Source organism: Saccostrea echinata, unplaced genomic scaffold (assembly GCF_033153115.1).
Source record: "Saccostrea echinata isolate AGI-Se365-2 ecotype Australia unplaced genomic scaffold, CSIRO_AGI_Sech_v1 ptg000033l, whole genome shotgun sequence".
Lineage (NCBI taxonomy): Eukaryota > Metazoa > Mollusca > Bivalvia > Ostreida > Ostreidae > Saccostrea > Saccostrea echinata.
Genome location: NW_026889782.1, coordinates 12,573,638 through 12,588,655, shown reverse-complemented (window position 1 = coordinate 12,588,655; position 15,018 = coordinate 12,573,638). Strand labels below are relative to the sequence as shown.

The 15,018-nt window shown below is 33.8% G+C and overlaps 1 protein-coding gene and 1 pseudogene across 1 annotated transcript; one reads left to right on the top strand and one right to left on the bottom strand.

Moving 5' to 3' along the window:
* The first annotated feature begins 5,317 nt into the window (after positions 1 to 5,317).
* LOC133199123 (uncharacterized) lies at positions 5,318 to 8,808 on the top strand (annotated as a pseudogene).
* Positions 8,809 to 9,755: 947 nt separating this feature from the next.
* Positions 9,756 to 13,878, bottom strand: LOC133198669 (peroxiredoxin-like 2A). Its single transcript, XM_061334706.1, has 5 exons — positions 13,714 to 13,878; positions 13,430 to 13,504; positions 12,608 to 12,742; positions 12,131 to 12,266; positions 9,756 to 9,889 (listed from the first exon to the last, which is right to left on the bottom strand). The coding sequence occupies exons 1-5, from the start codon at positions 13,876 to 13,878 to the stop codon at positions 9,756 to 9,758; spliced, it is 645 nt and encodes a 214-aa protein (XP_061190690.1).
* Between the last annotated feature and the right edge of the window lie 1,140 nt (positions 13,879 to 15,018).

Sequence of the window (15,018 nt, the reverse complement as noted above, 5' to 3'; positions counted from 1 at the left end):
CTTGTGTGTAAAATTCAGGTTCTTCTGCCACGAATGATGATCTCCAGTTTTCCATTCTCCAAAAATTTATTCAACCTTTAGTATTTCTAATTCCTTCTTCTTATCAGAAATATCCTGAAAAATAGATAGATAAAAAATATTCACTATACAAATTCAGAAAATTATCTGTAAAAGAATACACTGAGATAAAAAAATAATTTGTTATCCTTCACGCCAGTTTTGATTATATAATACATACTGAGAAACAAGTTTGAAATAAAAATCTGCAATACAAATAAATCATATAAGCATACAGTGTATACACTAAAAAATTAAATATTAATGTACCTGCAGGAGCAGCCCAACAGCAACAATTAAGAGAAGGGGGAGGGGGGGGAGGCTGCATTTTCTATCATGTAAACAACACTCCCCAATGATGTAAAGTCTCCTTAAAGAATACATGCGCGTGCAAGGGATGAAAAGTGTTGTTGTTAACGCTTATGTGTTAAGTTATGTATGGTCAGCAAATAATCATAATAATGCGTGATAGGGAGCATAAATTTTATCAAGGGCAGGTAATTGGATAACATTCACTTAAATTTCATGTTACTGGGAGACCCAAAACTAGTGTAGGCTAGGAAACAATGATGTTTGTATTTGTGTGTGTGTGAGGGGGTGTGTGAGAGGGTGTGTAAGGGGGGTGACCCTTTTTCTTTGAAATGCCCTTTAAACTCACCTCTCAAGGTTAAGTGTGATCTTCGTTTAAAATCACTTTCCTTTATCAAGTAATGTATTCTCAGGATTCACAATAAGAGAAGAGCGTCCCTGCAAATTAATTAGATATCGCAATATACTTAAAGACTACAAATATTTTATGCCGACCGCTGCACATGGGCGCATTTGCACTCAGCCGATAGGCCTAACAATCCTGCATTTCATAAATGAAAAGCAGTATAAATCTCTAATGTATTGAACATTCAATTTTTTTCAGATTTTATATAAAGAAATGTATAAATACCTCCTGTTTCCTTGTTAGATATGGTGTTTTTGCCAGAATATGCGTGATTCTGCATCTTCTGCGTTCAAATGGCATGTTATGACATAATCAATTGCGTCATTTTCTATCATAACGTATTAAACACAGGTGTTTATTTTGCAATTTCTATATACATACCATGTGTTTAATTTATAAATATATTATGGTTAAGAAATGAACACTCGTGTTAAACACCGGTGATTAAAATATTGATAAAATTATAGAAGTCATCATAATATATGTTTCTCTTTCCCCTTTAACAGTTTATGAGATTGATGAATTTTTGGCACAAAATTACCTTAAATTAATGTTAATTGTAATTGCTTTGGTATGATCTAAAGTCAACGTATTGCCTGGCTATTCGTATTTTTTTCTGTGTCGAAAAATATCTACTAGTATGTACGGAATTACTTCATAAATTAAGAAATTGTACAAATGGCAAATGCACACAGCAATACTGAGAAGCAACACCTAATTTAATTCTTTGATTTGATGCATATGAACATTACGTGTTTAAGATGGATGATTAAACACCCTACTTATTGAACACCAATTTTAAAAATAGTCGTGTTTATATGTTAAACGCTAATGTTTTGTATTTAAACCCACCATGTTTAATTGTAAAACACGACTGTTTAAAAATTAGACACAAGTTAAACATCATTTTTTACAGTGTAGTCTTTTATGATACATTTTTATGTCTGATAAGAATTGGACATACCTTTTTGACAAAAAAGTCAAAGGGATTAGAAACAACTTCGAAAATCTTCAGTTAATGCAACAATTTTGAAAATTGTCAGGATATATCTACTTGGAAAACACTAGTGGTGTTAAAAACTTAAATTCTTAATTTACGAAATATAATTCTTCTTAAAAACTAGGATTTTTAGAAAGATATCCATATTCATTTAGAAAAGCTTGTCAATAATCTTTATGCATCAGAAAAGGAATCATTCCCTCAAAGCATCAGAGGCACATCTAAAATTAATAAATTTTTAAATAAATAAATAAATTAATTTTTATTTATTTATTTATTTTGGATTAGGGGAAAGAGATTAAAGATTTCAAAAGTACTATTATCAGTACCTTACTTTTACTTTACATGTATTTTCAAATATTTGTGATGCATAGTTTAATAGAACTGGTACTAAAACATATTTAATAAGTTAAAATATTATCAAATCATTAAAAGTATGAAAATGAATAAAATAAAATAATCCTTTTTAAAAAGGAAGACAAATAAGAAAATTAAGTGATAACTATCATTTAACATTTGTCAAATTAAAAAAAAAAAAATGACACAAATTGATTTAAAATATTTATTTCAATAACCATTCATCACATTATTAGAATTTTCATATTTTTAAACTTTTTCTGTGATAATCTATAAGACAGACTATAGGTCACCTGTAATTAATTTCTTTTGTTCTCTCCCTCCCCTTACCTGTACACCATTCCCACCTAGCCAAAACCAGTCACCTGTTACAATTTCAGAATTTTGGCTAAGTGGGAAGACACCGCTCTAACCACTGCGCCACGCGGCCGACCGTATCAAACAAATCAATGGGGTAAACTGGTCTAAGATTAGTAAACTTTTACATGTATACACATTTTTTCCGAGTACTCGGGTACTCGATCGGAAAATCGTCCGAGTAACCGATTATCAAATATTGACCGATTTGACATCCCTACTATTTTTACTTAAAATGCCGACTTGTGAGAACTAAAATTGAAATAGCTTCAGAGTGTTCTTTTATACGGTGTATCTACAAATTTTGACCCGATAATAAAATCAAATCAATGCAAATCAAAACAATACTTCAAACGGAAATACATCATAACGTAGAGGTATCCCATACTACCTTAACCAGCTTATAAATATTTTTACTTTTAAAAGCATCGATACTAGTGTCGGCCGATCTTTTTTTTTAGCCTACGATAAGAGAAAGGTTTGGTCGCCCGACCATTAGCTTGAATGTGACCTAGGCATATGTGTGGCAATAATCCAACCAATGGTTCTTAAGTAGAAAAAAAATTGTTAAGCAAGCACTGAATCTCCAAGTATTTCTTCTTGTTTAAAGGTCACATTCGTTTCAGTTCTTTTGGTCCTAAAAATAAGAACCCCTTATCTTGAAGAGTTAACCACACAATTAGGGTACCCTGTATACAGTATTTTGTTACCTGAGTATAATACAAGAATTTAGAGGATCCATAAAGTATAAAATAAACTGATACATGAAGCTTTGATGCCCAAAAGCGAGAGAAATAGGATGATCAAGATCAATGAAATAATTAGTCTAGTTTTCAGTAACAACTCATAAATTAAATTCTAATCTATCCCTTATTGATCACTATCGCAATGCAGACAATGAGTAAACTATTAGTTCTTCTGTACCACTTTTAATCCCATATTGTGACCTCTCACATTGGCCTCTTTTGTTCTTTGAAGAACAATTAATAAGATAAGTTATTTTTGTTTCATTTTGATTTATTTATTATTTACAAGTCTACATGATCATTAAAACCTACTTTTTGTATTATACAATATCATTTTTTGCACAATTCTCCTAGTCTATTGACTTTCAAATACATTATTTACAGTGATTAATTATCAAAAGTGAATGGCAAAGGGGAATAACTTCTCTCAGTAGAATTCAAATTAATAGAGCGCTGGCCAGGACCAGAACACTTGACCAAATAGTCCTGATGTTCAAAAATCTGGTAAAAATATCCTTGATTATTAAAACTTTTATTTTGTTTGCCTTCGATTTGCTAAGGAGCAGAGAAGATTTTCAAAGAACTATTGCATTTTCTCTACAGATTTTACACAGCCCTATCCTAACACTAAAACCCATGTCCCAGGGTCATGAAATTCACAAATTTGGTAGAGATACCCTCATCATCATAACTATGTACTTAGTCGAAGATTTTTAAAGAATTAACACATTTTCAGTATATACTCAATACAGCCCCCCCCCCCACCCCTGAAACACCAAAACCTGGGACCTCAAGTTTTAAAAAAAATTGTAAGAAGCACAATTGTTCATAATAACTATGCACTTTGTTTATCGGCTCAACACTAAGGGCAGACAGGATTATTTAACAGAAATAATGCATTTTCACTATATTATCAAAGAAATTATGCTTTTTCACAATATTATGAATAGAGCCCCCTCCCCCCCCCCCCCCCGGGGGGGGGGGGCGTGAATTACATGATTTTTGAGAAGGCATCATTGCTTATAATAATCATGCACTTAGTTTGTTTAAATTATATTCAGGAGCAGAGAAGAAGATTTTCAAAAACTTAATGCACTATTTCACTATATAATCAATAAAGCCCGACCCTAACACCAGAACCCCTGACTCAGGGGCCATGAATTTCACAATTTTGTAAAAGGCGTCCTTGTGCATCATAAACATGCACTTTGTTTGTTTAAATAATACCCAGGAGCAGAGAAGAAGATTTTCAAAGAATTAATGCATTATTTCACTATATAATCAATAAAACCCAACCCTAAGACCAGAACCCCTGACCCAGGGCCATAAATTTCACAATTTTCTAAAAGGCATCCTTGTGCATCATAACCATGCACTTTTTTCACTATATTATCAATAGAGCCCCCCCCCCCTCCCTGGGGCCATGAATTTCATAATTTTTAAGAAGGCATCATTGCTTATAATAATCATGTACTTAGTTTGTTTAAATTATATTCAGGAGCAGAGAAGAAGATTTTCAAAAACTTAATGCACTATTTCACTATATAATCAATAGAGCCCCACCCTAACACCAGAACAGCTGACCCAGGGGCCATGAATTTCACAATTGTGGTAGTGGGCCCAATGCTTATTACAATCATGCCAACAGTTTGACTGCTTGGTGTCCAGGAGTAAAGAAGAAGATTTTTAAAGATTGCATCAATTTTGGTGGTTTTAGCCCCACCCCTCAGGCCCCAGAGGGGCAGGGACCATGGAATTAACAACTTTTGTTCTCCTTCACCCATAGATGCTATATGCCAAAATTTGTTGAAATTGGTTTAGTGGTTTTGGAGAAGAAGTTGAAAATGTTCAAGAGTTAACGCACGACGACTGACGAAAACGGATAGCAATAGGTCACCTGAGTGACTCAGGAATGTGAAATTCATCTATAACAATTCAAAAACAGGAACAGGTTTCGCCCTCCCTTTCTACTGATACTTGTGCATCCTAGCCCTAGCTGTGTGTTACACCCTTGCCCTCTGCCTGGACTGACTCCTACACATTCTGGAAATAACTTGGCGAATAAAGAGGAGAGTATTTGCTGCCATGTTCTCTATCAAAATTGCAAGGAATTCCTTTGGATGGGCAAATGAGGACACCGGCTTTTTCAAAGACGATGGGAATATAAAAAGTAAGTAATAAATATACGAGCTCAGTCCCCCCCCCCCCCCCCCCCCCGAAAATTGCTATAGTTGTACATTGCTACTCAATGTAGAAAAAATCGTAAAATTACTAATTTAAAAAGGATACAAAATAATGAAAATATCCATTGTATTAATAGTTTCTAATGCAAGGAATAAATTACTATGAACTTGTATAAAGTACGACTTTACTTTTAATTTTCAGCATTTCTCTTTATTTTGAGATTTGTTAAATGGATTTAACTTTAAATTAGAGGAGCTGTTCGAACTAACCGCTTGTGTGCCAAATGATTAGCAATTCCACTGCATGTGATCATGAAGGAAGAATTAGAACAAACAGGGACAGAAAGAAGGAAATGCGTTCAAAAATGAAACAGAGGACAGTGATTGGTTATTAACCTGTTAAAGAGTGAATTTGAGAAAAAAAAGTGTATATAGTAACAATAAGTGGAAAAGTTTGGAAATTTATTCTAGATACAAAATTAATTTTAATCTTAAAAATGGCAAATATATTTATTGTTTTAATCATATTCAAAATTATATCCAAAATGCATTTGTTATTTTATACTTTCATTTGCTTCCCTTATGTAGAAACAATAAATTCCATCACTAATAAATCATTTTTTTTCTGATAAAATACAAGAAGTAAAACAAGCCTGATATTACTTTTTATTTATTTTAGCTAACTTGTATTTTCAAATATAGGATTGGAAATAGATTTTTTTCTGATTGTATAGACGATCGGATTAGTTCATATGCAGATTTGTAACAATTAAATGTGTGCATGACTACACATTAGGACAATGTTGGTCCAATATATCTGGCCAACATTGGGCCGATGAGCAAAGTGACATTGGGCCAATGTCATTTGCCAACATTGGCCCAATATAACCGATGACGTTGGCTCTAAGTTGGCTCAATGTTAGCTTACTATCTGGGCCAAAACTGCTGAAAATCCAGATAGAGGAACAGAATATTTTCAGAGAAAACGCCTCCCTCTAACAACAGTGGGTTTGCACCGTGATCCGTTGCCTGGATACGAGAATTTATCCTACCGAGAACTTAAAAATAATCCCGTGCCAAATACAATTCATTATGTGTGGTGTCATGATAGAACTATTTCTTTTGAACACTATCTGTCCATTTTAAGTGCTTAGAAGTTTTTGAGACCAGATTCCATAGAATTCCATAGCATTTATTATTTTAATACAACAGAGAAACAGTTAAGTTAAATTGATGCAAAGCATCAAATCGGCCGCAAAAAATATATTTAGCATTTTAAAGTATTTCCACAAGAAAAAGTCCAAAGAAAAAATTCGAAGTAGAAAAAAATATATGATTCATTTTTATTGCAAACTGTACACTTGCATTATTTTTCTGTGTATTTTTTAATTTAATTTTTAGTGATCAATTGTTAAATATCGTAAGTAAATTTATGGAAATGAAAATCGGACTACACGCGGTAAAGGAGAGGAATATATTATCATTAAATTATTTGATTAAAAAACAAATGCAACAAATACCTAAAAGTGTTGATTATGATTGTCTGAATGCTGACAAAAAGGACGTTCTTGTAAACTTGACATGCTGATACCTTTGAACTTTATCACATGATAATGCAAATGCACCAATGATATGTATCACAATAAATGTGAAGTACAGAGAAAAAAATCACTGGGTCATTTGCAACTGTAGTGCATTCCAAACAAAATTCACTCATTCCTAAAACTTTTACAAATTATTAATTATTTTAGGCATTGTAATTTATATCCGGATACTTAATACGTTTTGTTTTTATATCTTACGCACGCCCATGTTGGGGAGCAGTTCATGTAACAACTCTTTATAAAATCATAATTTAATAAATAGCTGATAAGAAATGAAAAACAAATTAGGACGTAAGAACAACCACTTAGTATTAAGCAAATTTTAAAAACTTTTATTCATAACATTTATGCATGTTATCAATAAGGAATTATTCCATCGAAGCAATGAAAAAAATAACGTCTCATTTCCCCATGTGCACATTCTAACACAACCACAAATAGATCGGCCGCTCCTGCGGCCGATAAAAATAAGATATGTGGATGACGGACCTGAAAAGAACCGTTGCGGGTTTCGCCATTCATAAAATTCCCGAAAACTGGGATGGGCAAGAAAATGGATGTGGGGTGTGGTTTGGAATAGCCGTACTAGACGACAGAGGGGGTATATATTTCTCCGAAACTCTCTTGCTAATGAAATCAATCTCATCCTATAGGCAGCATAATTTTAAGTTAGGACTGAATAAGCATGCAGATGAAGTGAGTTTTATATTTGCAAAAGAAAAAGGCAAAAGACTTCGAGAGTTGGCTAAAATGAAGCAAAGTCAAGATTTGTCTCCAAACAGTTTCAATGACACAGTCGTCTTCGAAATTGTTCCTAAAGGAAAGGTTCTAGATATTCCGGAGGATATTGAATGTTGCGAGATATCCGATATACACCCTGTAGATATCATGTATTCCAATACCACACTAGCAGCCAGGGCACGGCAAGTATTTTACGGCGATTCCGCCATTATAAAAGATACTCCAAAACTTCCGGGAAAAATACCAAAAATCATTCCTCTTGTGTGGTACCGAGAAAAAGAGATGGATTTCATGTTGTATCTCAGTCTTAGAAGTGTAATGACAATACTTAAGCCAGAGAAAGTATTTATACACGGTGATAATCTTTTACATGGTATTCCGATAAATTCAAGAAAGATTCTAGATTACACACAGTATACAGAGAGGTCCCTGACACGATATTTGGTCACAAAGTTCTTTATACTCAACATAAAAGTGACATTATTCGAGCCGATGTCCTGCTCAAATATTGAGGTATTTATATGGACTGGGATATACTCTGGTTGAAGCCTATGGACGATCTAATCGATAAAGGTTACGACGCCATATTTAACTTTGATCACATGACACGTAATGGTTATCCCGATGTTATCAACTTCGGTGTTTTCCTAGCAAAACAACATTCTCATTTTGTTAAATACTGGCAGGACACTCTCGTGAATTACCGTTCAGAAGATTTTTATCATAATGCACTTGAACTTCCATACAAGACTTGCGAGAAGTATCTTCAATACGTACATGTAGAGCGCCATCTACAGGCCATGAACTTCCGTTTGAAGTGCCATCCCATTTTCAGGAATCATTATCATGAGTTTGACGGGAACAGTACTTTGACTGGAAGAAGGAGGCTTACGCTATTCAATTAATGCATCCAGACCCTCCTGAGTACGCCAACGAATCTGCGCTTAAGCAGGGTTACAATAAGTTTGCACAGATTGGGCAGCATATATCAAATCAGAAATATGAATATGACTGATAATTAACTTCAATGTATCATTCATAAAATCAGTCAAACACATGTAATAAAACGTTTTCAGCATTTTTATTTTCATTTTTGGATAATATCCTACTCGATAAGAATTTTATTTACTCAAACATTTGAACATAAAAGCATTCAATGGATAAATTGGCATGATGACTTAATTGGAATAAAAACACAGTGATACAGGTTACACTCTGAAGATGACAGCCATCAGTTCTACCCCGTTCACAGATTTTCGAAGTAGAACGTCATAAATCATTTCAAATTGTACGCCTGTACTTGAGCACTTTTATTACAAATTCAAATATCAATAAAATAATTATGGCACAAATTATACCGGGACTCTCAATAAAGAAGAAGGTACGGTCTCAATACAAATCTGGCCCTGGATTTTTTTTAAATATCAAAATTTTTGAGAGAAATGAAAACTCTTTTTGAATAGCAGAAAGTTCTACTGAATTGAAGAAAGTTGCAGAAGACACCAATTTTCGTTTTTTTTTTCAGACAATATAGACCACATTCATCGCCCTCAAAGATTTTAAGATATGTGATTTCTCAATTCTTTTGTACACGAAATATCTGAAACTTGAAGAAGGCGACGGCTGTGGAGACTATTTTCTTTAGGAAAATAACCCCATAAATGAGTCATATTGAGGCCTCAATTGAATCACATTAGTATTTCCAGAACAACTATCCTTTATGCTTTATACTCTCCTGATTTATTACTTCCATTAATTAAATTAATATTTAAGTAAATTTCAGAACTTTCTGAAAGCATCAAATTTTTAGGGCGTAATAAAGCAAAAAACCGTACCTTCTTCTTTATTTACAAGCAGGAACAATCCATTTTTCAGGACTCCGTGTCAGTAAAGAATTTGAAAGTAAAGAAATTGTATTCTGTTTCTTCACTTACTCACCGCTATTCAACGTATAAGAAAAAATATTTTACATCTTATTTTTGATATATCTAAAACTTATTGTTTTTTGGTCTCGTCTTTTATTTTCTTTACAGCCTCCAGAACATCTGTTAAGTTGGCATGGTCACCGAATTCCATCTCATGATGCTGATAATAGATTCCATTCTGTCCTGGACCGATTACAAACACGCCTGGAGAATTATACCACACGATTACAGAAATTTAAAAGAAAAAATATGTGCTGATACACAACCAGATCAGAAGTACCTAAAAATTATCATATTACATTTATACTTGGTTGATTCACTCATTAACGAGAAATATCAAAGAGGTTTGAAAATAGTAAGAATTGTGTAATACAAGGTTATTTATTATTATTTGTGCATAATTTCCTATTCAAGCACGTGTACAAACTATAATTATGTAAACTTTCATACACATTTGGAAATCGTCATAATTTTTGTACATTCCGCTAAAAACACTCAAATTAACACATTTCTAGCCACTGAACGGCTTATTTGATCAGTTGTTGTTTGACTTTTGATAATAATATTTTTAACTTCATTTGTGAATTTGAAGGTAACTTAATCACTTAGAGGAAATTCATCAGACTTGTATAACATTACCAGAATATTTGTTTAAACTCATTTTAAATCGATTTCAAAGAATAAAAAACAACATCAATTTATGATACGACTGGCGCACCATAGATTCATAGACCACCCTAGCTACATACACCTGGCCTTTGGATAATGAATGAAACAAACATAAACTTCAGTAAAATTTTCAGTAAAAATATGACATGGTCGTAGGAACCGGTGGGGGGGGGGGGTCCCTAATAATTTTGCCAATATATAGAATACTATAGAAAATAGCTACAACATGTTTTTGCCCCCTCAATAAAAACGTCTGATGACCTTTTTTTCTTTTCTTTTCTTTTCTTTTTCTTTTTTGGCTTGTCAAGGAATTTTTGGTAGTTGATAGTGTCCCCTCAACTGAAAATGAATGGCTGTGCCCCTAAAACTGAAATTGCTTCCTTCAGGCATGATGATGTTTATTAATTGAAACTGGAAATCAACATTTGTAATCAACATCACTCTTACGAGGTACTAGTAATTAAATTTTTCCAGACATCGCTTCATTCGCTTGACTTTGCTACCTCTTCTGTGTGATGTACATTTTTTTGACATAATTATATGTGTTCGTTGCTTCAAGATTCTGAAGCCAAATGTTTTTATACAATGCGTCTGTAAGGTGAGATATGTGACCATAACGGTGCATCTAAAATCAGTAGTAAACATCTTATCTGTCATCGTCAGAAAACCGCATTTAATTATGCTGCATTCCTTTCTAAACCAACCACAGGGTTTGGTAACATACGATGTTTCCCTAGCTCGGCCAGTAAAACTTTTTAATTTATTTAACCTGCTCATTTGTCATCAACATTTCTCGTTATACGTACACACGATTTCTACGTACAAAATACGAACGGTTCTACGTACGAACAATTTCTAGAACGAAGCAGGCTATTGACAAATAAGTTGATGATACAAGGACTAAAGTCTATATTTCGCAAACTCTATGGTCGACACAGCGACCTTGTTTGCAAATACAATCTGTTCGACAGGAGATGCCTATTCCTCCCACCTCTGTTTTCAGGAGTCCATGTTGACTCTGCTCATAATTTGTAGTGTGAGAATGGTCACTATTCATTTTCTTCAAATTCACATACAATGTACAAATAAATGAGGATTCGTCTGTCATATGGAGCTTGACCTCTAAGAGTTATCGTCAAAAATGATTGTATTTATTTCATGTTTCCTTGAAGTTCGGAACGGGGCCTGTGCATACACTGTATAAAAAGTTTTTTTTTTTTTTTTTTTTTTTTTTTTTTTTTTTTTTTTTTTTTTTTTAATCTAAGAGATCTTCCATTTAAATCCGTTTTATTAAATGTGCAGGTGTCTTTAAATACATACGTAACAATTAAATAAAAGTCGGCTGTGCAACAAATGTCAGTTAAATGTGTCGAGAAATATTTAACTGATTGAACACTAGGGCAATATTTTATGATGATACCATCAAAGTTGCAAAGTATGGTGAACCACAGATAATATCTTTAGTTTAAGAATTCAAAATTTTGAGTAGAGAGATAAAATGTTCTCATGAAAAGAAAATATGCTTGTGTTTACAAATAGATGAAAAAAAAATAGTCCTTACCTCCTAGCAAACTCCAACGCTGTTCTAATCGGGGACTGCCCAGAAGAAACCTAAATCATTTTCTCTAATGCTACCTTCAACAAGAAGCCTTTCCTCCTAGAGGAACCCCTACCTTAAAGTTACCACACATTCTCTTCTCCAACTAAAGCTGTCTTTATTTGTTTGATTTACCCACCCAAGCTTAAGGTACCTCAGCACCCTTCCTCCTTACTTACCTCCCAACAGAAATCCTTCCCCTTCCAGATTCCCTGAAATCTTTTTCTTAGAAAGAGAATAGGCATGGTGAATGACATTCAATCTTAGGAGTCCGAGCATCGAGGACCATCTCTGCTTTGGACCATAGAACAATTTCTTTCAGAAGAAAATATGAATTAGTTTCATATGAATATCTGAATCCAAGAAAATGGAAAAATTACCTGTGGACAGTTAAAACCAAATCAATAATAAATAAAAGATTTAATTCTTTCTTCGTAATCTATTACTTTTCTTTAAATAACCTGAACTAAGTAAGTGTTTCAACAACAAAAAATGATTTAAACAAGGCACCAAAATGGAAGGATATCCTTAAAATGGAGCATAAACATGTTATACACATATATGTTCAGTACTATATTTAGTTCTGAGGAATGGTAATAGCCAGTGTGAAGTGAGCAAATGAGACAGAAATAAGAAAATCAATGTTGCTTGAATACCTCAGGATCAAGGTAGACGTTCCCCTTGAAGTAAGGCCTAAAATCTTCAACACCCAGAGTCTCCTTGACTACAGCATGTAGGGAAACTCCATGGACATCCAACTGTGGCTTCAGAGAGGACAACCCCATGGCCTCCTATACAGAGATATACATTGCACAGATAGGAAGATGAGAATGTCCTGTACTGCTCCAAGTGCAGTCATGGCTGGGAGGAGATTTTCATGACTTAATGCATGTACGTTAGAAAGTACAAAAATAAGTAAATGTCTCCTGTGCATCATCTCAAGGTCACTCCTTGGCTTGATACATTGAAATAATTTATTAAGAACTATTGAACTCTTTTGATAATAGCTAGTTATAAAAGTTTGGATTAATAGGTTTGATCACTAATTGCTGTGGAAGTCTGGAATACATTTCTTTACTTTCACAATGAATAAATGTTTCAAATGGTTGATGTGTAATCCATGTATTAGTTTGGAAACATTGCTCACTTACGTTGCCCGCGTGGCGCAGTGGTAGAGCGTCTGCTCTAGATTCGCGGAGTAAGGAGTTAATCTTTACGTCGCGGGTTCGAATATATTAATCCCACTGTGGGACGTGGAGACCGGTCCTTCGGATGAGACCGTATAAACTGAGGTCCCATGTCGCAGTAGATACTGGCATGAAAAAGATCCCTCACTGCTCAATGGCCCTGAGTGCCGAGTATAGGTCAAAATTTGCAGCTTTCCATCGGCAAGTGATGGCGTCTCCTTATGAGTGAAAAATTCTCGAGAGGGACGTTAAACAAAAAACAAACATACAAAACACTTGCGGTATACTAACCTCTCTGCACATGTATCATCCGGGTCTTCGGACAGCCATGATAACCACACCATGGCCTTTCCATAAGTCCTTGGCCTACAATTGTATAGCTTTAATTTCTATAAATTGGCAAAAGAAGAATTGATATACTAAATACTTTCAAAACAATCGAAAGCCGGCTGAATACTTTCATTAAATCACATTAATTGCAATGTAATAAGGCATGATTTACACTTTCAAAATCATCATCAAATTCATCTCTCTCTCTCTCTCTCTCTCTCTCTCTCTCTCTCTCTCAAACTCACATTAAAAGTCTTAGGATTGTCCTCTATAGTCTGAAGTTTTCCTTTCTCCAAGTAATCGAGTTTGGCTTTTACTGCAGTCATGAACCACGTGACTGGTAGATTACCAATCAAAGCAATTCCTGCCGTTATACCGGCAAATCCCATCAGTACCTGCGAAATACCCATGCTGCTTTATCAGGTTAGCTGAAGAAAAGACCATGATATCATTACTTACTTACATCTCAATGTAAATACTTTAATATGCTTACCTTACAGTATACTGTAGGTTACGGTACAACTAAAAGCAGGCTTTTTGTAAAGCTAAAAGCTTTACTTTTTATGGATAGGATAATTTAACACGTGACAATATATACGTCAAACAGATTCTCCAATCCAGTGAATGAGCCGCAAAGCATGACGGTCTACTACATGTACGTGTTTACGATTCAACAAACACACGTGCATGGTTTTTGTCGGTTTTATACACAATATTTAATTGCTCACCGGAAATTTTCTACAACTTGTTTCTTACTTCAAAAGGCAAAAACAGAAAGATTAGGTACCATAGACGTTGTTCTATGCCCACATTGAAAAATAATGTTGTTTTACATTAATAATTATGCTTAAAAAAGTCTTTGGCGAATATACGCATACTTGAAAAAAAAAAATTTTGATCAGGAGAAACTGCACATTAGTTTAAATTGGTGTCTTAATCATAGGACATCATAAAGAGATATAGGTTCTTCGTCATTACACATTTTTTATAATTTTGAATAATTATAGAGAAATGCACAAAGTACATACAAAACAGATAAACGCGCTATGTAGTTTGTATGTTGATTGTCAACAAAACGCATCATTTTCAGAACAACCAGAATTTTTATTTACTTCCCGTCTTACATTGTTTAGAAAATCCAAAACAACGCATCTTTTAGCGATTTTTATTTTCAATTTTTTTTTCTCGTCTTCAAAATGTTGGACCAATTCCTCCGGTAAATTTGAAATATTTTCATCTATCATTGCTAAAAGTTGAGTTTTTGTTTGGTTTTCGTCTTTCTTCAGCTCAATTTCGTCCTCCTTCGAAACTGGTATTTTTTTTTTTTTTTTTTTTTTTTTTTTTTTTTTTTTTTTTTTTGAATTTCAAGGGACTAGGGTTTTTATCATTTTTTGAAAAATCATTAAATATCGTCCTCATGATACCAAGCGCAGAGGCGGTAAAATTTTCTACATTCTGAGAATTTTTTGTTTGAGACTGATTAAAGCTTGTAATTCCTCTTTTAGACTCAGGTTGTAGGAAATTAGATTTCCGACTTTCAGTGCGAAAAA